Source organism: Alosa alosa, chromosome 4 (assembly GCF_017589495.1).
Source record: "Alosa alosa isolate M-15738 ecotype Scorff River chromosome 4, AALO_Geno_1.1, whole genome shotgun sequence".
NCBI classification, from domain to species: domain Eukaryota; kingdom Metazoa; phylum Chordata; class Actinopteri; order Clupeiformes; family Clupeidae; genus Alosa; species Alosa alosa.
In genome coordinates, this window is record NC_063192.1 from 32,837,501 (window position 1) to 32,862,114 (window position 24,614).

The 24,614-nt window shown below is 49.0% G+C and overlaps 1 protein-coding gene across 3 annotated transcripts in view; it reads right to left on the reverse strand.

The window, feature by feature from the left end:
• The window catches only part of src (v-src avian sarcoma (Schmidt-Ruppin A-2) viral oncogene homolog), a 39,208-nt gene extending 14,594 nt beyond the window's left edge, over nt 1-24,614 (reverse strand). For all 3 annotated transcript variants that reach the window (XM_048241659.1, XM_048241658.1, XM_048241657.1), the window contains exons 1-2: nt 24,146-24,614; nt 737-998 (exon numbers count right to left, since the gene is read on the reverse strand). In XM_048241659.1, coding sequence (XP_048097616.1) covers nt 737-989 — 253 coding nt within the window. In that variant the 5' untranslated portion in view covers nt 990-998; nt 24,146-24,614. The remainder of the gene's footprint in view (nt 1-736; nt 999-24,145) is intronic.

The following is a 24,614-nucleotide window of genomic DNA, read 5'->3' on the forward strand; positions in this document are numbered from 1 at the left end:
TGCTCACAGTGGTCACCTTGTCTAGAGGCATGACACGCGAGAGCCGACTGGTCCAATATGCCTGAGTGCCAGGCTGACCTTATTATAATTCTCTATCTGATGGACATTGGGTTCAGCAAACAAAACAAATAAATACTAACAGCCTAATCTCTTAATGCACTGAATACAAATGAAAATGTATAATCCGGTTAATGAGTGGAAATCCTGTGCAAAGCAATATTATAGTTTTGATAAGGTGAAGCTTTTCTGGCTCTCCTGTTAGTTTAATAGGAATGTTTGGCCTAATAAAGACCTGGTGGGCGACAGTATGGTACAACACAGCAAAAACACGACGTACAGTATATGAGTAGTATATGAGTACAATACATTGAGTCTGCCACTGATCAAAGGCTTGCTTGTGCACAACGCACACAATTGATTGATTCCATTTCATTTGGCGAGGGAGGGGTTAGGGGTGACCTTTTTATTAGGAACCTCAAATTCGCCTTTGCAGATCAGGCTTGTGCAAAATTCCAGAATTGAATTGAAACTGGCTCTTAAATTCCAATTCAATTCTTGAATTTCACTTGCATTTCAATTGAGGTAGCAAACAGGAAGCAGAATTGCTATTCGTATTGTGCACAACCCTGTTGCAGATGGAAGTCAGGACGTGCAATGAAATACAGCACTAGCGGCCTGCGCTCGCGTGCTGCTAGATACGCAGCAGATTCTGCCGTGCGGTGGCGGTCATCCTCACCTAGCAGGGTGCTACGATGAGGGGACACGATGCTGTTGGTGGTGGAGTCCACCCCGCCAAAGAGCGCCAGCTCGGGGTGGCTGGTCATCTGCTGGGACGCGTGGCGCTGGCCGTCCACCGCGGGGCTGCGGTGCGGTGTGAGGGGCTGCTGGGAGGGGCTGAGGTGGGCAGCGCCCCCGCTGCCCCCGCCGGAGCCACCCGCCTCGTCCTGCCGCTGCCCGTGGTCTTTGGGCTTACTCTTCGTGCCGCCCATGCTGGTGGCCTGAGGAGAGAGATGGACAGCCAAGAGTCAACTTTATGCACACACACGCACACACATGCGCGCACACACACAAACACACGCACACTCACGCACGCAGGCACGCACACACATCTCTGTGCACACATGTCTTGACTTTGGCTGTGTCTTCCATTGCAATTCAAGAAGAGAAGCTAATGAATAGGATAACTGGCAGCAACACCCACTGCTAGACAGGACTGTTTCCCGCCTTTTAGAGAAATGTCAGTTGCTTTGGTCTGTAGACTCTGCTTTCTGTCTGTGTCTTTCTGTCTGCACACAGCTTCTCTACACTATACAGACACATAGCACTCTCATGCACATAGTTCACTGAGCATCCATATCCTTCACTAGACTTCTAAACATATTTAATATGTTCTGATACAGTTCATCTGACAATAGAATAAACTCATCTATTTATTTTAGAATAATCAAATCTATCTACTGATATCTATCTCTGTCATTCTATGAATACACACACACATATGCATGTATTGCACACACACACATACACATATGCATGTATTGCTTTTAACTTAACAAAGCATCTTTGAAGCAGGCCTGGCTCCATCCTAGATGCCCGGGGCAGCGGCTCTTGTAATTTATGCACACTCCTCAGGAATTATTGATGCTGTGTGTGTGTGCGCTATGTAACACTCGGTTGGCATTTCTTGCTGGTGACACAGATAAACATTGACATGTTTGGGAGCAGAAGTAGTAGCCCTGTCCATTGAAGAATCACATTGGTTAAGGAGGAGATGTTATTCAACGCTTTCTGATTGCGTCTGATTTTTCAGTTTATCCAAAATGATTCTTTAAAATGGATTTAAATACACTTGTGTGTGTGCCCGCCCACACACACACACACACACACACACCCACACACACACACACGACACAAATCTAGATGTTTTGTACCCCAAAATATCTCTGATTAATCTCATAAAAAACAGAGTTATTAAAAAGCCTAATTAAAATCAGCCAAATCAGAAACATTAGCATAATACCCACAGGATGTTTAGTGTTTTCCAAGTGTTCCACTCCAGCCCAACCTGCTGAGAGTCCAGCCCAGCTGCCATGCCTCTACTGACAGCTACAGCAATTACCCCGACACCCACCCACACACCCAGCACTCTCCCGCACACAGCCACATCAACACACACAGGCATGTCAACACACACACATGCACACACACACACACACACCCACCACTCTCCCGCACACAGCCACATCAACACACACACACACACCCCCCAACCACCACTCTCTCCCGCACACAGCCACATCAACACACACACACACACACACCCACCCAACCACCACTCTCTCACACACACAGGCACATCAACGCACACACACATACACACACACACACACACACACACACACACACACACCTCTGTCCCGCACACAGCCGCATCAACACACTGGACTCACCCACACACATCCGCACAAGAACACACATTCAAACCATACACAATCCATACCAGCATCACAATGACACACACACGTACAAGACACACACGCATACAAGGCCACTCACTCACACACACACACACACTTTCTTTCTCTAGCTACACATGTGGAGGAGGCTGCTGTTGCCACTGCACAGTGTCTAGATACCACACATGTGGAGGAGGCTGCTGTTGCCACTGCACAGTAGTTCTACATTACAGTTGCCCTCTCAATGCTATATACTGTAGGTCATACAGCAAGCCATTCTAACATGCATTGTATAGGCCACTCACAGAAGATATGGATTATGTGTATTTTTCCTGGTAGTCTGATGGATATCTGAAAAGAGGAAAAGATGATTTCCCCATCTGGCTATTATGGCAGCTGACCACTGGCTTAGTGTGGTCACGGGGCTTAAGCCTGGCCAAATGCTCATCCATTACTCATATTCTCCTAAGACCTGTGGGTCCCTTGCTCTGCCTTCTGCCATCACAGGATGACATGGGACACAGTGTGTGGCATGGGACACAGGATGGCATGGGACACAGGATGGCATGGGACACAGGATGGCATGGGACACAGTGTGTGGCATGGGACACAGGATGGCATGGGACACAGGATGGCATGGGACACAGGATGGCATGGGACACAGTGTGTGGCGCTGGACTATTGATGGATTAAATGGCATTCACTTGGCAGCGCAAGCACCTGCATTACAATACAATAAATGTGACCCGAAACATTTTGGTCACGACACTGTTCCATTACCAGCTGATCCCAAATGACAGACATTTTTCAGCAGGAGCGCCAGTCAAAACCACATGTCAGCTGTTCAGACTGTGCTCTGCTGTGGCAGAATTCACTGTACAGTGGGCTGCATCCAGTATGCAAATAGCACTCACTGTTAACATTCAATCCAAAACAAAATGTGATCACACTCAGCAGGGTGCCACAACCGCACAGACCTTCAGGCCCACAGACACACAGACACAGATAGAAACACACACACACACACACACACTCTCACACACGGAAATGGACTGCCTCCACTCTTCACACTAGATACGAGACACGTTTTAATCATTCAGACCCACACACACACAGTGTCACCTCCCCCACACACACACACACACACAGTCATCCCCCCTCACTCACACACACACACACAGTGTCACCCCCCCCTCACACACACACACACAGTGCCCCCCCACACACACACACACACAGTGCCATCCCCCACACACACACACACACACAGTGTCATCCCCCCACACACACACACACACAGTGTCACCTCCCACACACACAGTGCCATCCCCCACACACAGTGCCATCCCCCACACACACACACACACAGAGTGCTTCAGCGAGTCCTGTCCTCAGCCAACTTCAGTCCAGCTGATTGCGATGAGTCAGGATCGATACTCAATTAAAGAGCAACTCAGGCCTGACTAATCGCCAGTCACAATCTCTGTGACAGAGCAGAGCAGAGCAAAGCAGTGTGATGCAGGGCACGCCAGGGCACGCCTGGGCAGGGCTCTGTCTGAGCTCACAGAGTGCCCCCATCTCTCTGGCTCCAAGAGGGAAACTAACTGGTCCTGTTGTGTGGGCACTATGACTTTGTAGCAATTTAAAGTCATTTCAAGTGGCACTGCATTAGGCAAACATGCACGTTGTATACAACAGATAACACAGGGACTTGCATGACGCTTTTAGGAACACCTAAGGAACACCGGAAATGATGCTGGAAATCCCCCAGTGCTCACCTGCATACTTATAGTGACTCTTAAGCCAGCAGAGTGTTCTGTGTCAGATGTCAGCTAGATACATCTGCACCTGTCACATGTATTCACTTAGCCGACGCTTTTGTCCAAAGTGACTTACAAAAAATAAATCAAGGTACAGTGTGCATAGACAATAGTGTAATAATAAGATCAATAGAGTAGAATGGCATCTGAGAGTCAAGTGAAGTCAGGCACGTAGATAAGAGGGACAGACAGGGTGGAGAAGAAGAGCACCATGGGAAATGAGTGTTGGGCCGTCAGTGGTGCTATAGTGTTAGAGCACTTACTCTGTTATTGAGAGCTACTGCCAATGAAATTCTTTACACATAAACAACATTCATACAATCTATAAAGAGGAATGCTCATCTAAGTCAATTAGCCATTAAAGTGAATAAAGGCTAGGTTGCTAATGCTAATCTAACACTGCTTAAATTCTCACAGAAGGTGGCTGGAAAAAATGGGCAGCTGGTTATGAAGGTGGGTTAAGAAAGTCTTTAGGCTCATAACCCACATAGTGAGCATGGCTAAGCCTGGCACCCCCTGCCCACCCCAAACACTGTCTCTGTCTGCCTCCTTACCAGCAGATTAGGGAATGGAAGACTCCGCGCTAATCTGGGGATAAATTATGGCCGCCCTCTTGCGCTGCGGGAAGATACGGTAATGAGGGAGATTTGTGCCCCAATCTAATTTTGAGAGAGGGAGAAACAAGCTTTCCTCCCCACTTGCATCCAGCTACAGTAGCCTACGGCTAACAGCTTCCAATGTTAATTAGTGGGTTAGAATTTACACCTTTCAGATGACCTGCTATCAAAGCCACTGCTGTGAAAGGGTTGATGAAACTGCTGCTAGCAAGAACACTACTCAACGCATAATATACTAGCCACTTCTTTCTGGTTTGTTGGATCTGATTTTTGTTATGTTGTTACCCTAGCTAAGAAAATGCTATTGCAATAATGATTAACAAATGAAGAAGAATCTACTGTCTCAAACACACAGGCAGAGACATTTTCAAATGAGTATGAACAGCCCAGAGCTACTGAGAGTGTATTAAGGGATGGAAGGAGAGAAAAAGAAAGAGAGAGAGAGAGAGAGAGAGAGAGAGAGAGAGAGAGAGAGAGAATCATCAGTAGACTGGGATTTACATGGTGGTTTTGGTGGTGTGTGTTGAGGAGAGGCGTGAATGGGAGGGGGGATGAAGTGGACACCCTAAGGGCTTGCAGGAAAGCAGCAGGATGGTTAAGGCTCAGAGAAAGATAGCCACAGGCACCAGGATATGTGCGCACGCACACACACACACACACAAACTGTGGTACATGAAAGCTGCCTTTGTACCTTTCGTGAAATATTTTCTATGTCTGACGCATCTGCTTAATAGAGATATCTCCCTCTCCCCTCCTCAAACATTCAGCGCCACTGCCCTGACGTGGAGCATGTCTGTGTCTCCTCAGGGATGCTCTCCTGTGAGCCAGAGTGCCAGCGCTCATTCACTTCTGCTGCATGTGGAGGAGACACCGAGAGAGACAAGAGACAAGAAGGCTGAAGCAGACACACACACACAAACTTTTAGTAACACCTCTTACACACTCCCCTTAACAGCCGCAACACATGTATTCATATACACACAAACAGTACACACATGCATGTCCCACACACACACACACACACACAGATGGAGAAAGCGAGCAGTGCTTTTGAGCGGACGCCTGAACACAGGGGGTAACTCCTGAACACAGGGGGTCATTCCTGAACACAGGGGGTCATTCCTGAACACAGGGGGTAATTCCTGAACACAGGGGGTCATTCCTGAACACAGGGGGTCATTCCTGAACACAGGGGGTCATTCCTGAACACAGGGGGTCATTCCTGAACACAGGGGGTAACTCCTCACAGTGAGAATGCACAATGCTCCACATTGTTCTACTTTTGAAGCTATGGGTGTGTGGGGAGGGAAACAACATTCTCCACTGGAACTGAAATATTTTTAGCTGATGGCATATGCTTCCTTAACACACACATGTGCAAGACATCATAAACACATGCACGCGCACACACACACACACGCCACACGAGTTACACACGTGTGACTCTAAACTGTGTGTGCAGCTGTTAGCTTCCTGCACTGCTTTTAATGAGCCTGAGGTAAGCACCTGCTCCCAGTTGGAAACTCAGCTGCAGCATGCATGCAGCATTGTGTCTGTGTGTGTGTGTGTGTGTGTGTGTGTGTGTGTATGTATGTATGTGTGTGTGTGTGTGTGTGTGTGCAAAAGAGAGTCATTATATTCGAATATGTAAGTTCACATGTCTGTGTATGAGGTGGATTTGCGTAATTCTGTGCTGTTAATCTGGTTGCTAATCTTGCTCCCAGGAGCCTTCTATGTACCATTCTTTTGTGTGTGTTTATGTTTGTGTGTGTGTGTGTGTGTGTGTGTGTATGGGTGTGTGTCTATGTACGTTTGTGCATGCGTGCGTGCACGACTGTTTCTTCCTGTTCACTGATTACTTTGTTTTCCCAATTTTCTTTTTCATTTGCGTTTGGAGGATAACGGGGATAATCTCACGGCTGCTTCCCAAAGCGAGGCGGCGGTGGCAGTGGGATGCCGTCTGGGCAGTGACATGCTAAGTCCCACCTTACACAACCACTCAGCTCCTCCAGAGGCCTGACTCATCAGCATTACAACATCCTCCAACTTCGTAAGTAAAAGTATAAGTATATATACTTTTTTGATCCCGCGAGGAAAATTTGGTCTCTGCATTTAACCCAATCGGTGAATTAGTGAAACACAAACAGCACACAGTGAACACACAGTGAGGTGAAGCACACACTAATCCTGGCGCAGTGAGCTGCCTGCATCAACAGCGGCGCTCGGGGAGCAGTGATGGGTTAGGTGCCTTGCTCAAGGGCACTTCAGCCGCGGCCCACTGGTCGGAGCTCGAACCGGCAACCCTCCGGTTACAAGTCCAGAGTGCTAACCAGTGGGCCACGACTGCCCACAAATCGTAATCTCCCCATCCGGTGTCAACATGTGGGAGAGCCTCCGTGGACATGAGGTGATCGCAAGCCTCTCAGCAGGTCACAAATTAGGAGCAGTGGAGGTGAGAAGAGGTGGAGGTGAGAAGAGGTGGAGGTGAGGTGGAGGTTTGATACAGATGCAGATGTAAGATGATGCTGATCACATCCTGCCTAGTGCACACACAGACACAAACTAAAGATTTAGTTTGAACTATTTGTATACTGTTGTTAGGTTGACAATGGGACATGGTTAAAACTGTGTCTATCTCCAAGAACCCCAGTCCAGTGTATTATATTATGAATCTCAAAGTTTACAATACTACTGTGCAGTTTATTATATTATGAATCTCAAAGTTCTACAATACCACTGTCCAGTGCACACCTCTCCTCACCTCCACCTCACCTCTCCTCTCTTCACCTCACCTCTCCTCACCTCCTGAGCTCACTGACCTAGTAGAGTACCACAGAACACGGCACTAGCTCCTCCCTTACAGGCCTACTGATGAGACCGGAGACAACAGCCACTGGAGAATGCAGAAAAGAGAGAGAGAGAGAGAGAGAGGGAGGGAGTGTGTGTGTGTGTGTGTGTGTGTGTGTCAGGTCTCCAGAGTCTTCTGGAAGGGTCACGTTTCGTTGTGCTCCTGTGAGGCTGTGGGCTTTGGTCCTTAAGCTGCTTTGGAACAGTGCAGCCAAAGTAACGCAGTCCAAGGGCCAGGCCTCTATCTGCGTAAAGGCACACACTGCACCACACGGATACCAAAACATTGAGCAATACTTCACCTGTGTCATCACTCACCAAACAAGCTGCGTCACAGGCAGCACACCAGTGGTGATCTAATCCTGATGCTTGTTCTCCAGTGAGATTATCAACCTCAATTCAGTAATCTCATTCAGCTGCACAAGAGTGACTCTCCATCTGGGATCAAGAGACAGCAAACACACTCCTAAAACAAGACAGACAAGTTTGACCACGACCACACACACACACAAACACACACACACACACACACACACACACACACACAGACACACACAGACACACACACACACACACTAAAGCAGCTTGCTTCTGTTCCTGTACCATCCATCGTTCAGCGAGCAATTACTAAATCACCAAGAGATTTCTAGATGATGTCACAGGGCACAAACTGCAGTGGGAATGTGAGCGCGCTCAGTCTGCTCAAACCTGCACAGGGAATGTGAGCGCGCTTAGTCAGCTCAAACCTGCACAGGGAATGTGAGCGCTCAGTCAGCTCACACCTGCACAGGGCATGTGAGCGCGCTCAGTCAGCTCACACCTGCACAGGGCATGTGAGCGCGCTCAGTCAGCTCACACCTGCACAGGGAATGTGAGCGTGCTCAGTCAACTCACACCTGCACAGGGCATGTGAGCGCACTCAGTCAACTCAAACCTGCACAGGGAATGTGAGCGCGCTCAGTCAGCTCACACCTGCACAGGGCATGTGAGCGCGCTCAGTCAACTCACACGAGAATCTCACAGGTACTTACTTCCCACTTTTTCTGACTAAGCTGAAGTGCATCTGAAAGTCACACACACACACACACACACACACACACACAAAATGGCTGAATGTTTACATATTTACATAACCTTGCCAACCCCTTTCACTAAACATCACCATGGTAACGAATGACACAGTTCACCCACCCACATAAAAACACAAAAGACCACACACCTATCTGTTGGAAGTTGGAAGTAATCACAAACAGCACACTGGTTCCAGACACACACACACACACACACAGACACACACACAGCTCTTCTCCTCTATGTGCAGAGGGCTGAAGGTTAAAAGCTGCTGTCCTCAGAGAGAGCACACCCACACACACACAAGCCCACAGGTGGGAGTCAATATTAACCCACACACACACACACAGGTGGGAGTCAATATTAACTCACACACAGAGGAACAGCACAAGGGATGTCAAAGAGCTCATGCCTTCTCTTACATTCCACCAGCAGAGAGAGAGAGAGAGAGAGAGAGAGAGAGGGACAGCAGGAGAGAGATGAAAAAGAAACACCCCCCCACACACACACAAAACTCTGCTAAGTCAGGGAAGTCATGAAGTGTAAAATTCCTGTAGCGAGTTCACAAGCCCAGAGCTGAACAGAGCCAGAGTAGCGTTAGCGTAGCACAGAGAGTCCAGTCCTCCAACTGCCCCCCACACATCAGCACCCCAACACAGCACAAGCCAGGACACAGCACATCTCACAGCCATGTCCATTATACCGTAGACCAAACCTACGGCCAGCGCAGTGTCCACTCCCCAGGGGCCACTCCTGATGGCTGGCGTGGGCAGGGGGAGGAGGGTGGTCGGTCCTGTGACGGCTGCAGGCTGCAGGCCGTTCTTCCTGCTTGTGCACTCTCTTCTCTCTCTGTCTCCTTTGCAGGTAATTGCTGGTGTGGGCGTGGCTAAGGCATTCCCATTCGCTACTAACCATCAGGTGTATAAAGGGTACACGGTGCACCCCTGGAGGGGGCTGGGGGGTACACGTGCACCCCTGGAGGGGGCTGGGCGTTGGGCCTTTGGCGTTTTGGAGAGCTGCCGCCCTATTCTTTGTTTTGCATCCACGCATTCACGCACTTCCATCTCAACATCCTTTTTGCTACATGCACCCTTGCGAACATACTAACACTCATTACTGATGAACATAACGTATCACTTAAGTTATTTAATAAATACGTTAAAAGTTGGTCCTTTTCTGGTTTGTCCTCCTTTGTTTGGTTATGGCCTTTTGAGCCAGGCTATAACAGTCCCTACTGCACCAGTTGGGTGTTTATTGATATCTGTCCAATCAAAGCGTAAAAGAGAGAGAGGAAAGGGCTGATCACTGCTGCTGCTGATAGAATTAGGAATTAGAGAGCCTGCTAGGTAAATCCTGCAAATCCAGAGAAAAAAATGCTGCAAATCCTGGAATGTCCAGCAAGGGTAATCCCCAGGAATGCGGGATGAGGACACACAGAGAGGGCATCGTGTGTGTGTGTGTGTGTGTGTGTGTGAGAGACAGAGAGAGAGAGAGTGTGTTTATGTTAAATCTTGCTATCAGTGATCCCCTGCTGCTAGGCACATGCAGTCAAAACACTGGAGACAGAGAACGGCCGACAGGAGCCTGTATCTCTCAAGAAGAGGCCATGCAGAGCATCAGAGATATGGCCAGTCAGTCAGTCTGCAGCTGTCAGATAGCCGTGTTCCATAGACATTGTTCCAGACACAGCCTATAGAGAGGAGGAGAGCCTACCCTACAGTCCCACATGACAGAATACACACTACCAGGAGATAGGCCGGTTGAGACTGGAAATGCCTGAGAGAGAAACACACATGCCACTAAAATGAAAGTCGGAGGCTCAGGTTTCAGCTGCTGGGACTTCTGAGTTGTGTGTGTGTGTGTGTGTGTGTGTGTGTGTGTGATATGAGTATGTGTGTGTGTGTGTGTGATATGAGGAACTAAAAACAGGCAGAAAGATGTGCAGAGTATGGATCTGAACAGTGCCAGGAGTCCAGGACAGGGCAGGGGCTGGGACCTTGCTTACGCACCTGAGCGGAAAACTGTGGGAGTGGAGGACCTACCAGATGGAGACGCCAGCCTAAGCAGAGCTCAACTGACCAACCAGATGGAGATTATAGGGCTACAGAGCTAACTGCCAACTGATGGAGACGCAGCTCCAGCAGAGATGACCAACCAGATGGAGACGCAGAGCCCAGCAGAGCTCAACTGACCAACCAGATGGAGACGGAGACCAAGCAGTTTTGAATGCCAGGTTTCAGAGCCAGTAGAATTCACAACCAGATGGAGACGCAAAGCCCAGCAGAGCTCAACTGACCAACCAGATGGAGACGCAAAGCCCAGCAGAGCTCAACTGACCAACCAGACTGCTCATGCTGGGACAGTCTGACGGGATGGATTCCGCACGCACCTCTGTGGCCGAGAGCACAGCCTTGTTATCAGACTACCTCTGGACCTCACTGTTATCACTCTCCACTGATGCAGGAGAGCCAGAGACTTCCTGTAGGTATTTTTTGTCAGATAAAAACAGAAAGAGAATTTGTGAGTGAATTGAGGACAGATGGAGAAATCCCTTTAGTAACAGTGTGAGGAGGGAGGTCGAAAATAGAGTTTCTGGTGCAGCTACAATTGGACATTATAGGGCTACACACAGTATCTGCTCTGATTGGACATGAACTAAAAGAGATGAAGGAGCAGAGCAGATTTGAGCTCATTTATTTGTGTCAAGGAAGTGGGAGAACAAGCAGTTTTGGAATGCCAGTGTTTCAGAGCCAGTAGAATTCATACCAGCAGGCGCATGTTTAAAGAAATGGCTGAGGAGGATAGCTTACCAGCAGGCGCATGTTTAAAGAAATGGCTGAGGACTTTTTTGGAAGCCTTTGGCTCACCCACCTATTTACATGAAGTATGTCTAGATGTCTCTCTGGAATGCAGCCCTGATGATGTTTTTGCCAGAGACTTCATACTAATAACAGCCTTTACACAGCTGCCTCATCCCACCCTAGTTGTGTGTGTGTGTGTGTGTGTGTGTGTGTGTGTGTGTGTATGTGAGTGTGTGTGTGTGTGTGTGTGTATGTGAGTGTGTGTGTGTGTGTGTGTGTGTGTGTGTGTGTGTGTGTGTGTGTGTGTGTGTGTGTGATATGAGGAACTCCCCTCACCCCACCAGCCGCACAGGCAGTGGCTGTAATTGGGGTCAGTGTGATGTGCAGAGTCAGATGCGGCGTATCTGTACAGTACAGGGAGTCCAGGACAGGGCAGGGCTGACCTTGTTTAGCGCACCTCTGAGCGGAGAGCACGGCTGTGGAGTGGAGCCGCACGACCAGATGGAGACGCAAAGCCTAGCAGAGCTCAACTGACCAACCAGATGGAGACGCAGAGCCCAGCAGAGCTCAACTGACCAACCAGATGGAGACGCAAAGCCCAGCAGAGCTCAACTGACCAACCAGATGGAGACGCAGAGCCCAGCAGAGCTCAACTGACCAACCAGATGGAGACGCAGAGCCCAGCAGAGCTCAACTGACCAACCAGATAGAGACGCAAAGCGCAGCAGAGCTCAACTGACCAACCAGACTGCTCAGTGCGCTTGCTGGGAATCACAGCAGAGCTCAACTGACCAACCAGACTGCTCAGTGCGCTTGCTGGGAATCACAGGCCCTTTGCCTCTTTCCAAACCACTGAAGCCACAGTCAGTCAGTCAGTCAGTGTGTGTGTGTGTGTGTGTGTGTGTGTGTGTCCCAGTCACGCTGTCAGATGTCCCCACAACCGTGTGTGCAAACAAACAAACACACAGCCCTGTGCTGCACCCCTCCTCTGCTGCTGCTAAATATGGGCAACGAGCCTTCACAGGCGCTCAGAGGCTCTCTGTATTACAGGGAACGAGAGAGGGAGAGAGAGAGGGAGAAAGACGAGGGGAGGGAGAGAGATGAGGGGAGGGAGAGAGATGGGGGAAGGAAAGAATGAAAAAAGGAAGTGAGGGAAAGGGAGGGGGGGGGAGAGGGAGACTTGGAGATGGGGGATGGGACAAGAACAGAGGATAGAAAGAGCGAAGGAAGATGAAGGAGGGATGGAGGGGAGGGGGGATAGAGGGATAGAGAGAGAGGAGAAGAGGGAGAGAGAGAGAGAGAGAGAGAGAGAGAGAGAGAAGGGGAGAACAGATAATCCTCTAGGGTTTAGTCCTCTCCCATTCTGCGATTCTCTCCAATCCCCACAGAAGATTTACAGAGGGGAAGAGGGAAGAGAAGAGACGCGGAGGCATCCATCCTCCATCCTCCATCCTCCATCCATCATCCATCCATCCTCCATCAATCATCCATCCTCCATCATCCATCCATCATCCATCCTCCATCCTCCATCAATCATCCATCCTCCATCATCCATCCATCATCCATCCTCCATCAATCATCCATCCATCCTCCATCAATCATCCATCCTCCATCATCCATCCATCCTCCATCCTCAATCCATCCATCCATCATCCATCCATCCCTCCATCCATCCATCCATCCTCCATCATCCATCCATCCTCCATCATCCATCCATCCTCCATCATCCATCCATCCATCCTCCATCATCCATCCTCCATCCATCCATCACCATCATCCATCCATCCTCCATCATCCATCCATCCTCCATCATCATCCTCCATCATCCTCCACACCAGAGCAGGAGGAGAGGAGAGGAGAGGGAGGAAGGAGTTCAGACGCCCCCCACCCACCCACTGGGACACACCGGCACGCAGGTCCACTACAGGTGGAGGAGGAAGGCCAACACAGTCCTGCTTCCTAACGGAGATGTACATCCTGTGCAGGCTCTCTCCCGCTGGTTTGAGGCCGTGCGCTGGATCCAATAGCAGGTTTCTGGGAAGGGACAAGTGAATGTGCAGTAGCCAGATCATGCACACCAACGCATCCCTACTGGGCCATGCCCGCACGTGTGGATGAAATGTGGGAAGAGTCGAAGCACGTGTGAATGAAAACACTAATGACAAATTGGTGTTTAATGACACAAACACATTGGCCATTAAAGCGGTCCAAATGGCATGGACATATGGAGGCTGACGTCTCCATTGGCATGTGACCCATGTCTTTATTTAGCAAACAAAGCTGAACTTCCTGTTGCCTTGCTGGGCTGTGGACCGCCTGAAGGGCGGCAGGAGTCAGTCATGGCCACAGAGAGCAGAGTCAGTCACGGCCACAGAGAGCGGAGGCCGCAAACCCACAGCGCTGTGAGGTCATCACCCCAAAAGCAGATCATGAAAGCCCATTCACTTCCATGAGAAGCAGCCCCACCACTCAGATGAATGGAACGTGGAGTGTTCAAACCAGCTCTGGCTGACACAGACAGGACACACTTCCTGTGACCATAAATAGATATCCTGTGCTATGAAGCAGTATTCTCCAAAGGTGGACTATCTACGTGACAAACCATGGACATCTCTTCAGTCATGGTCCATCCATCTGATCTGAAACATGTTATCCTACCCTCCATAATAATTTTGGAAAAACTGACATGACCTCACCCTCCCTCCACAAACTCACACACACTCATCAGAATCTCTGACTTCCCATAAGCTTCACTAGGGGACAGGGCTGTAAACGAGGACCAAGACAACGGTGGGTTTCTGCCAATGTGTGTGTGTGTGTGTGTGTGTGTGTGTGTGTGTGTGTGTGTGTGAGAGAGTGTTGAAGGGTGAACAGCAGAAACGTTTTCCCAGAAATCATGTTTTATGGATGCAAACACTCCAGGAAGGTAAACAGAGGACGTGGCACAGTTCTGGCACAGCAGAGGTCTGCCTGCACTGAAGCCTCCACACGAGACCCCATTAGAGCGCAGAGTTCAGCAGCCCAACCCCCAACACATCACATCACCACTCACACACATCAGCCCATGAGCAGAGCGCATGGGGGCACACACACTCATGTGTTTACATACATGTTTGATTGAGCGTGTCTGAGCATGTGTGTGTGTGTGTGTGTGTGTGTGTGTGTGTGTGTGTGTGTGTGTGTGTGTGTGTGAGTGGTTGCTTGTGCATGCTTGTATGTGTATGTGTGTTTCTCCTGTCTGATGAAATGAGTACTAGGCAGAACACAAGAGATCATGAAAATCCCTCTCTGTGTGTGTGTGTGTGTGTGTGTGTGTGTGTGTGTGTGTGTGTGTGTGTGTGTGTCTGTGTTGATAGTGGAGAAAGAGTGGGAAATGGAAAGAAAGTGCTTCTGTTAGAACTTGTCTTTTCATACATCTCACATTCCTGAGCACTGACAGAGTCCCTGTGTCAATGAATGAGGTGAAACACACACACACACACACACACGCCTCACTAGGTACAGATATCCTTGACTGAACACACTCCTCAGGCAAAACATTCCAGAACAACACAATAATCCTCAGCACTGACAGAAGCAACCCCCCCAACACACACACACACACCTCAAGTGAGTCATTGAGAGATCAGTTGACTGTGGACAGCATGGGACAAGGAACAGTGATAGAGGAACTGGACACAGAGCACGAGAGAACAGAAAAGTTAGCAGCGCTTCAGTCTGCGCGTGAGACCAGGGTGGAGCAGGAGGCCAATCCATGAGAGAGAGGAAGAGAGACAGGGCAGCGAGAGCAGAACAAGTCTCATACCGTACAGGCAGCACAACATGGCCCCCTCCTCGCATCACCGTCACACACACACACACACACACGTCTGGAATAGGCCATGTTAAAAAGCAACATGGCATGACATGGCAGGACACGCGTGTCATGCGTTAAGGTTTGCATGAGCCCCAGTATCCTGACGTGAAATAACCATCAATTCAATACCATTTCAAGTCAATGAGCTTTATTGGCATGGCTGTAAGTGTTACAATGTTGCCAAAGCAGTAGTTACATCAAAAGAATGAGCAATTAATAGTAATAATAATAATAATAATAATAATAATAATAATAATAATCATCATCCTTCACTATGCCCCACATCAGACAATTCACAATGTAGCAATTGTGTGGCCTGACAATAGAGCTGCTTCACCTGGTCATTTTCATAAAGTGACTGAGTTAATAAAAAAGCCCTCTACGGTCAGCCACAGCCCATAGTCAAATCAGCGGAGTTGAGTGCAGAGTGTCTCCTTGGACACACCCTGGACTGTCACGCAGGGTTACAACACACACACACACATGCCTGTAACTGACTATTGACATTCCATGGCTGATCTGGAGTAGGGCTGGTGGGTGGGCCTGGGTGGCGGTGTGCGGTGTGCGTCAGTGCTGCTGTCCAGCCTTTGGTCATGTGGGGCGGATATGTTCTTAACATTCTAGTGATGTTCGGCAGAGAGCACGTCTCATGGGCACATGCTGTTATCTGAGCAGACCTCATCTCACGCATCTCACCACACTGATCTGAGGTCAGGCTTGCGCTCGCTCGGCGGTCATGCAGACCTCATCTCACGCATCTCATCACACTGATCTGAGGTCAGGCTTGCGCTCGCTCGGCGGTCATGCAGACCTCATCTCTCACGGTCTCACCACACTGCAGGTCAGGCTTGCCTCATCTCATCTCATCTCATCACACTGATCTGAGGTCAGGCTTGCGCTCGCTCGGCGGTCATGCAGACCTCATCTCACGCATCTCATCACACTGATCTGAGGTCAGGCTTCCCCTGCGCTCGCTCGCTCGGCGGGGCGGTCATTATCATCATGAGCGGAGCCTCCTGGTGGACGCTGGAGAGCGCTGGCTCAGCTGGCCGGCTGATAAAAGCACGCCGGAGGGGCAGCGCAGGTCAATAAGGAGCCCTGCTGCTGCTGACCCACCGCACTGCAGGAGATGGAGTGGGCCAGCGCCCGTCTCTGATCAGCAGGGTGCACACACACCCAGGCATGCATGCACACACACACACACACACACACACACACACACGGAGAGAGACACACACACACACACACACACACACACACACACACACACACAGACACAGACACAGACACACACACACACACACACAGACGTACACACACACACACACACACACACACACGGGAGAGAGACATATACACACACGGGAGAGAGACACACACACACACACACACACACACACACACACACACACACACACACACACAGACAGAGACATATACACACACAGACGGGAGAGAGACATAGAGTGACAGAAAAGACAGAGACAGAAGAGAGAAAACATACACATAAGACATACACACAGACGCACACACACACACACACACACACACACACACACACACACAGCCAGTGACTCAAAAGCACAGATATCACAGGAAAAATGTGAGTTTTATTTGTAGTAAAAGACTCAAACGCGCTGTGCACTGTGGTCTGTCTCTCATGAGCCACTCAACTCCAGATCAGCCCTTCAGGCTCAGTGAGTGTGAAGTACCAGGTATTCACTACTGTGTCTGAAAGGGAAGGTTTCACAAGAGCCGAAACTTCCCATCCGGCTTAACGGCCAAAGCTCTCCTCTCACATCCTCCTGTGCCTTTGTGCTCCACAACACCAGCTTTGACTGTTTACGGTAAGTCACTTACAGAACTGTACCTCTGACTCCGTTTTTATATCCGAGAGATCCAGGCACGTTTGGCCCAGAGGGAACTCTCACATTCCAGCAGTATCCTGTTCAGGCATGCCAGTTTCTCTGGGAGAAACCTGACGGACCAGCCTGGCATCCCAACGGGTCCTGAGACAGGAACTGTGCCAGGCACGGCAGGCATGGGAGTTGGACGTGAGAACACAACAATCCCAAATGGATTAGCTTCAGGCCATTGGCCGTTCGGCAAAATACGCCCACCCTCACAATCTCTAGGGCGCAGTGAGCCTTGAGAGGACCAAACACATTTCTGAGATATTTAGCCATTCCATTCCATCTGCTGTGTGTGTGTGTGTGTGTGTGTGTGTGTGTGTGCGTGTGTGTGCGTGCGAAAGAAAGAAAGAGCAAGCGAGTGAGTGTGTGTGAAAGAGAGATGCATCTGTTGCTGAGGGCCACCAAAGAAACCTTTCTCCATCTCTGCAGGTCCATAAAAGAGGGGGGCTGTGGCCAGGCGGGGGAAAGGAAAGCAGACAAAAGCCAGAAAGCGAGAGGAAGAGAGAGAACAGAGGAGGGATTGAAGGGAGGAGAGGAAAAGAGAGAACAGAGGAGGGATTGAAGGGAGGAGAGGAAGAGAGAGAACAGAGGAGGGATTGAAGGGAGGAGAGGAAAAGAGAGAACAGAGGAGGGATTGAAGGGAGGAGAAGGATGATGCACACAGACTCCTCTCTGGTCCTCTCGCACGAGAGTTCACAGGAAGTGGGACTATTGGGAGGACAGAGTCCCTGTGTTCTACAGACCCACTCCAGAATCACACACACACACACACACACACACACACACACACACACACACACACACACACACACACAGACACAGACACAGACACAGACACAGACACACACACACACACACACACACACACACACACACACACACAGATTAGTTCACACGCTCGAAGACACCCTAGCAGTGTTGTCATCTCCCTTGCAGCTCAACAGACTCCATAAACAGCAGTGTGCAGTAAGTCCCCTTAACACACATTTACATGCAGCGTTGAGCATGTCCCCTTAACACACATTTACATGCTATGCAGCGCTGAGCATGTCCCCTTAACACACATTTACATGCAGCGTTGAGCATGTCCCCTTAACACACATTTACATGCAGCGTTGAGCATGTCCCCTTAACACACATTTACATGCAGCGTTGAGCATGTCCCCTTAACACACATTTACATGCTATGCAGCGCTGAGCATGTCCCCTTAACACACATTTACATGCAGCGCTTAGCATGTCCCCTTAACACACATTTACATGCTATGCAGCGCTGAGCATGTCCCCTTAACACACATTTACATGCAGCGCTGAGCATGTCCCCTTAACACACATTTACATGTTATGCAGCGCTGAGCAGGAGCACACAATCAATCACAACGGGAAGACTGAGCAGAGTGGGTTCAGACTCAGGCCATTAACCACAAAGAGAAGTTGGAAATGAATCATAACATTTTAAAGCCTTACAAAAAAGTACCAAACATCAAGTGACTATGTGAAATCTAAATTTATCATTTTTTATTTTTACCCTTAGCATTTATTAATCATGCCTGGGTTTCCCCAAAGGTTTCCATGTAGTGTTTCTCCAGATTGGTTTACACATCCTTGTTTCATGAGAGCCCATAAATAAAAGTGCAGGCAGTTTACAGATACAGTCCAGTTCATCATTTACAAAAGTAATCAGTGATTGAACTCATTACTCAATGCATTTCTGAGCATTGCAGTCATCACAGAGTACAGTACTAAGGACTTCCACACATCTGGGGGTGGCAAGCATACCCACTGAAATGCAAAAACACATGCTACCACAGAAGACATGTCAAATCTTCTGAGCATGTTCAGGCTATTAGGAACACATCACATGCTTGAGTTGTTTTCTGTGCATCAGTGGTACAGCGGATGGTGGGGTTAATTCAGTTGTTTCAGTCCATTTCCAATCCGAGTGAGTCTGGCCCCATAAGTGCTTTTAGCACCTGCAGCACTTACTCCTGTCCCTGGGGTCGGGAGGAGAGAGAGCTACAGGTGCACTAACAAGGCTACCAAACAGCCACTATGGGCGCCCATTACTGCCCACCACAGCCCCCGCGCTGAGGAGCAATAACAAGAGGCCTCTATGGGCGCCCATTACTGCCCACCACAGCCCCCGCACTGAGGAGCAATAACAAGAGGCCTCTATGGGCGCCCATCACTGCCCACCACAGCCCCCGCACTGAGGAGCAATAACAAGAGGCCTCTATGGGCGCCCATCACTGCCTACCCCAACCCCCACGCTGAGGAGCAATAACAAGGGGCCTCTATGGGCGCCCATCACTGCCCACCCTAACCCCCGTGCTGAGGAGCAATAACAAGGAGCCACTATGGGCGCCCATTACTGCCCACCACAGCCCCCGCACTGAGGAGCAATAACAAGGGGCCTCTATGGGCGCCCATTACTGCCCACCACAGTCCCCGCACTGAGGAGCAATAACAAGGGGCCTCTATGGGCGCCCATCACTGCCCACCCCAACCCCCGTGCTGAGGAGCAATAACAAGGAGCCACTATGGGCGCCCATTACTGCCCACCCCAACCCCCGTGCTGAGGAGCAATAACAAGGCTCTATGGGCGCCTCTCAGCTTCCTCCCTTGTGCTGGCACTCAGAGGAGTGAACAGGCGGTGTTTGGTGCCCTTCCACGTGGTGGCAAACTAATTAGTGAGGAAAATGGGCCAACGTGGCAGGGGAGAGAAAGGGAGGGAGGGAGGATGCACTGGCGACTGGCACGCGTTTGGCACTCGCCATCAAACATTCATGTAGTGTGGGGGCAGGGGAGGGGTCTGGCCATGGTCATCTGAAAACCTTAATGTACGAGGCAAGATGAAAGTGTTCACTTTGGAGCCAACTGGGCATCTGACAAAGGATTTTATTTTATGAGGGGTGTTTTTTCACATGACCTAGTTTTCTATTCACACATTACAGTTTTTTTCATGTTCCATGGCCTTAAATGTAGCATTGGAAAGTCATCTACATCTTGTCCGCACTGGGAGCTGACGTTGATCTCAACTCAGAGTAAGAAATGAGACATCCTGCGCACAAACATGCTTCCCAGCTTGTGCTTTGAGCACTGCCATTTGCCTGTAATTCTGTTTCAAGGACACACGTGACAGAGCCCATCATCTTCTCAGCCTCAGTGACCCACAGCATCCATATATGCTGCCATTCCCGATCAGAGGCAAACGGAGCGGATGATCTCCATTACCCATGATTCCCTTCGCCAAGTGATCATCCCCCAGCCCAAACACGCTCACCGACTCTGCGACGCACGCCAACCCCCCTCCGCTGCCAACCCTGCTGTCCGAGTCTTCCCAGACTCAAGCCCCCGTCTCTGGAGCCACTCAGCCCACACTCTCGCTGGCCCTTCCCTCAGTCATCAGACGCAAGATCCCACGCAGCCCATTTTGACAGCAAGCCTCTTGCTTTCCTCCTTTCAGTCTTGGGGTCCCCCCCAAAGGCCTTGCACAAAACCTGCAGAACAACGTGGCCATTGATGACTGGAGCCCTGTGTGCATGGCAGCGTGGCACCACGCCACGCCACGCTACGCCGCGCGGGACCTGCCCAGCGCACCACTTAAGCCCACAGCCCAGAGCCACGGCACCAATTAAGCAGCCTTCAGGGCTCCAGAGCCTCTTTGGAGTGATCTCATTTGGGAGGCCCCTGCCTCACAGACTTTCTCCACATTCCAGGAGGCATTAGAAGGCCAGTCCAGCGAGCCCCTCCTCCCACCTACCGATCACAACCATGAAGACAGGCCTTCATACCCCACTGGGCAGCACAACACACCATCTACAGCAACGCAACACAGCACCAAATGATCTGACATACATCCCCACACTCACTCGTATTGAGTCTGGGCAAAATGGAGGCAGATTGATTTCTCTGAGGAGGATGTTTTTTGGTTGCTCCCTTTAAAGCCACACTAACCCATCTCACTGGGAGGACAGCAGAGAACCGGAGCAGCACGGAGTGCCTTTCTGGGCATCCACAATCCACCACTCTGTAACTCACACAGTAATTGCACCTTCAATGCATGTATGGAAAACCATGGAGTACGGGGTGCAGTGCAGTACAGAAAGGGTTAATGGTAAACATGCGGAACCACAAACAGTGATGTGACAGGCAGGAAATGCATACTTCATACTTCCAAATATAAGTCATAATGTAAAACTGAGTATCTATAGGTTAACCATAGAATCTCATGCAGAATTTGTATGAGAGGATGTATGCTGAGTGACCGACATTTGCAGACTTTGGCAGTCAGTGGATCAGTCGGAAAAAGCAGTGAACTACAGGATTTGAACATTTCCCCATTTCCCTATAAGTGGTTTCATGTGTGTATGCATTACAAATAACACCATGTCCTAACCGGACGCGATGCGAGCGAACATTAGCCATAAAATCGGTTTAATTCCATTGTTTTCAATTGCAGTGTCCTGACTGCAAGCCACGCGAGCAGCGCGATGCAACGCGGCGTTTGGAGAGAATGCAACACGGCGTTTGGAGAGAACTTTTGTCGGACGCTCGGTTTCTATTTTCTTTCTGTCGCTCGCATTGCTCTGCTATTTTGAATGAGCAATATGACGCAATAAAAGGGCCTATTTAACGGACTCAGTGTAGACAGACATAGAAGACAGTCACTTGCCCAAGTCCTGTTAGGACATTTGAAATCACATGTATTTATTTCACCATGTAAAACCTACATTATGTACATGTACCATACACATTTATATGATGTTTGCACAGATTCACAAATGCAATGTGAACTGGGTATTCCCAAGAAGTGCAGCTTCTGAAGGGAATCTCGTTTGTGTGTGTGTGTGTGTGTGTGTATACATATGCACGCACACACACAATAATTTCTGCATTAGTGCAGAAAAAGGGATGAACATTATGTCATGTTGGCACACCATCCCCTGCTCACAACACATACTCCAAACCCAACTCCCACTCCCACACCCAAACCCATCTGCACATATGAACACACACTCTAAATTAGCATGCATGTAGCATAAACAACAGCAAACAGTTTGGCAACAACAATGCCCTTTACTAGCGTGTTCAAAAAACTATAGTTTAGTCTATAGAGCACATCATGCCTAAAGAGCAAACTAAAAAGTATAAGACTTATGAACCAGGGACTGCAACTCATCTCCTTAATCTTAATGAGTAGGCTACATGCAGGTGCATACAGTGGGCATACAGGAAATCGAGGGAGCTATTTTACAAAAGATGTGATGCATGTGATGTGATGAAGATACAAACAGGTAGCCTACACATGTGTTGGATTTGCCAAAACTGAAGAAACTAACCAAACAAATGATTCATTGAGATGTATAAAGTCCTTTCCTTAGTTGTTTCTGAGTTGTGTTTCACTTCCAGTAAGGGACTTTCAGATGCAATATCACATTGATCACAGGGCCAAGGGCAAAGAGCCAGATGAACCTACTGAAAATCCCCGGATGAAATAAACCTTCATGTCAAGCACTGGTGAGGACAGTTTCCTATATGGTCACATCACATGTGTTCTGTAGGCCTATCTCATATCAAATGTAATCATAATAAGCAGGATATTCTAAAAAAAGTGGGGAGTCCAGTCAGCCTCACGCGCATTGAGAGGTTTGTGGTTTGATCTGCTGGCTGAGTCACACTCACTGGGTGAAGACTAATCCTTCAGCGATGACAGCCAGCGCAGCTCAATCCACTGCTTCATATTGAGGCTCAACAACCCTGTCCACCAGGGTGGAGTCTGCTTACCATGAAGCACTGTATGCACGTCACCTTACAGTCTCGCTAATTTAAAAACAGACACAAGGCACCAGCACAAACACACACACACACACACACAATATGCTGATATTGTGTTTCATTCGTTTGGTGTCGCAGTAGGCTACTTTGGCCCAAAACAGCTAAATAAATCTGGAATTTAAAAAGTAGCTTAGGCCTGCCACACACAGACGTGTTTACTGTAAGGAACTGCATTCAATCAGCCAAATGTCTGATCATAGCAACTTAAGCACTATTTCGTTTTTGAGAGATAGGGTAAGCTGTGGCTACACTAGAATTGAGTCATTTCAGTTTGCCAAGTCTACCACTCCCTGGGTCTCTCTAGCTACCTTTTTCAGAGCGTTCCTCCTCCAACGCGATATGAAGTAAGCAATAAACATCTTCAGTTCTTCAGTCAGTTATAGGCCAAGAGGCCATAAAAGGTCCATAAGTAGGCTAACTACGACCTATTTAAAAGCTACAGATACTTTGACAAAACACCAGTTATTGTCCAAACGGGAGTAGGCTACAAGTAAGCGACATGCTGGGTTTTCAGTGCCCGAGATCTAAATAAATCAAAGGTAATAACTGATAGGCTAACATTGTGTCTTTCGGTTGACGGCAACAATGATGGGTCACTGACTACTCATGTAGGCTATAGCTATATGTCAGAAATGTCTCACGGCAAATGCCGATAAAGAAATCGCCTACATCTAAAAATTCCAAAAAAATGAATGCTGGTGATGCCGACTCCGACAGACAGACAGCTAGAAACGCGCCAGCCAAGCAATCAAAACAAAATATGTTCCAAATACGTAGGCGCTACGCTACGCGCCGTATGATCTCAGACCTCACACGATACCAAGAGCATATAGGATATATTTTATTTTTAATTTTTTTGACAGTCTTGATTTTCTTTCTTTCTTTATCCTCACACATTATTTACACGAAAATGGCAAGTTACTCACCCCAGTTAAACGTCAGCGGCTTCTTTGTGAAACAGATGTGTAGCCTAGGCTTGCAAATGTAAACAGAGACGTAGCTCGTTCACTCTGTCATCGACGAAAGTAATAACCGATATCAGTGTTCACAATGATCACAGAGAGCAAACAACTGCGCGATGAGAAATCCCATTCAGTGGATTGGCAGGGCGGATGAGTGAGGTCATGACGGGGATTGCCTGAGATGAACGGCAGCAAACATTCTAACAGCAACAATAAAATGTTTCTAATCCAGTAACTGCTGCCGTCTGGAAAGGGAATAGCCTACCGCTTTCTTCCTCCCCGTAGGCTTCTAGTAGTCGTCGACAACCAAGCCAGATTCCAAGTTTTCAGCTGGCTCTAGAAAAAAATGTTTCAACATGCTGAGACGCGTAGTGGGCTTGGTTAAGCTACGTCGAAACGGGGAGAAATCAAAACCGCCGCGGTGGCTGGCCGA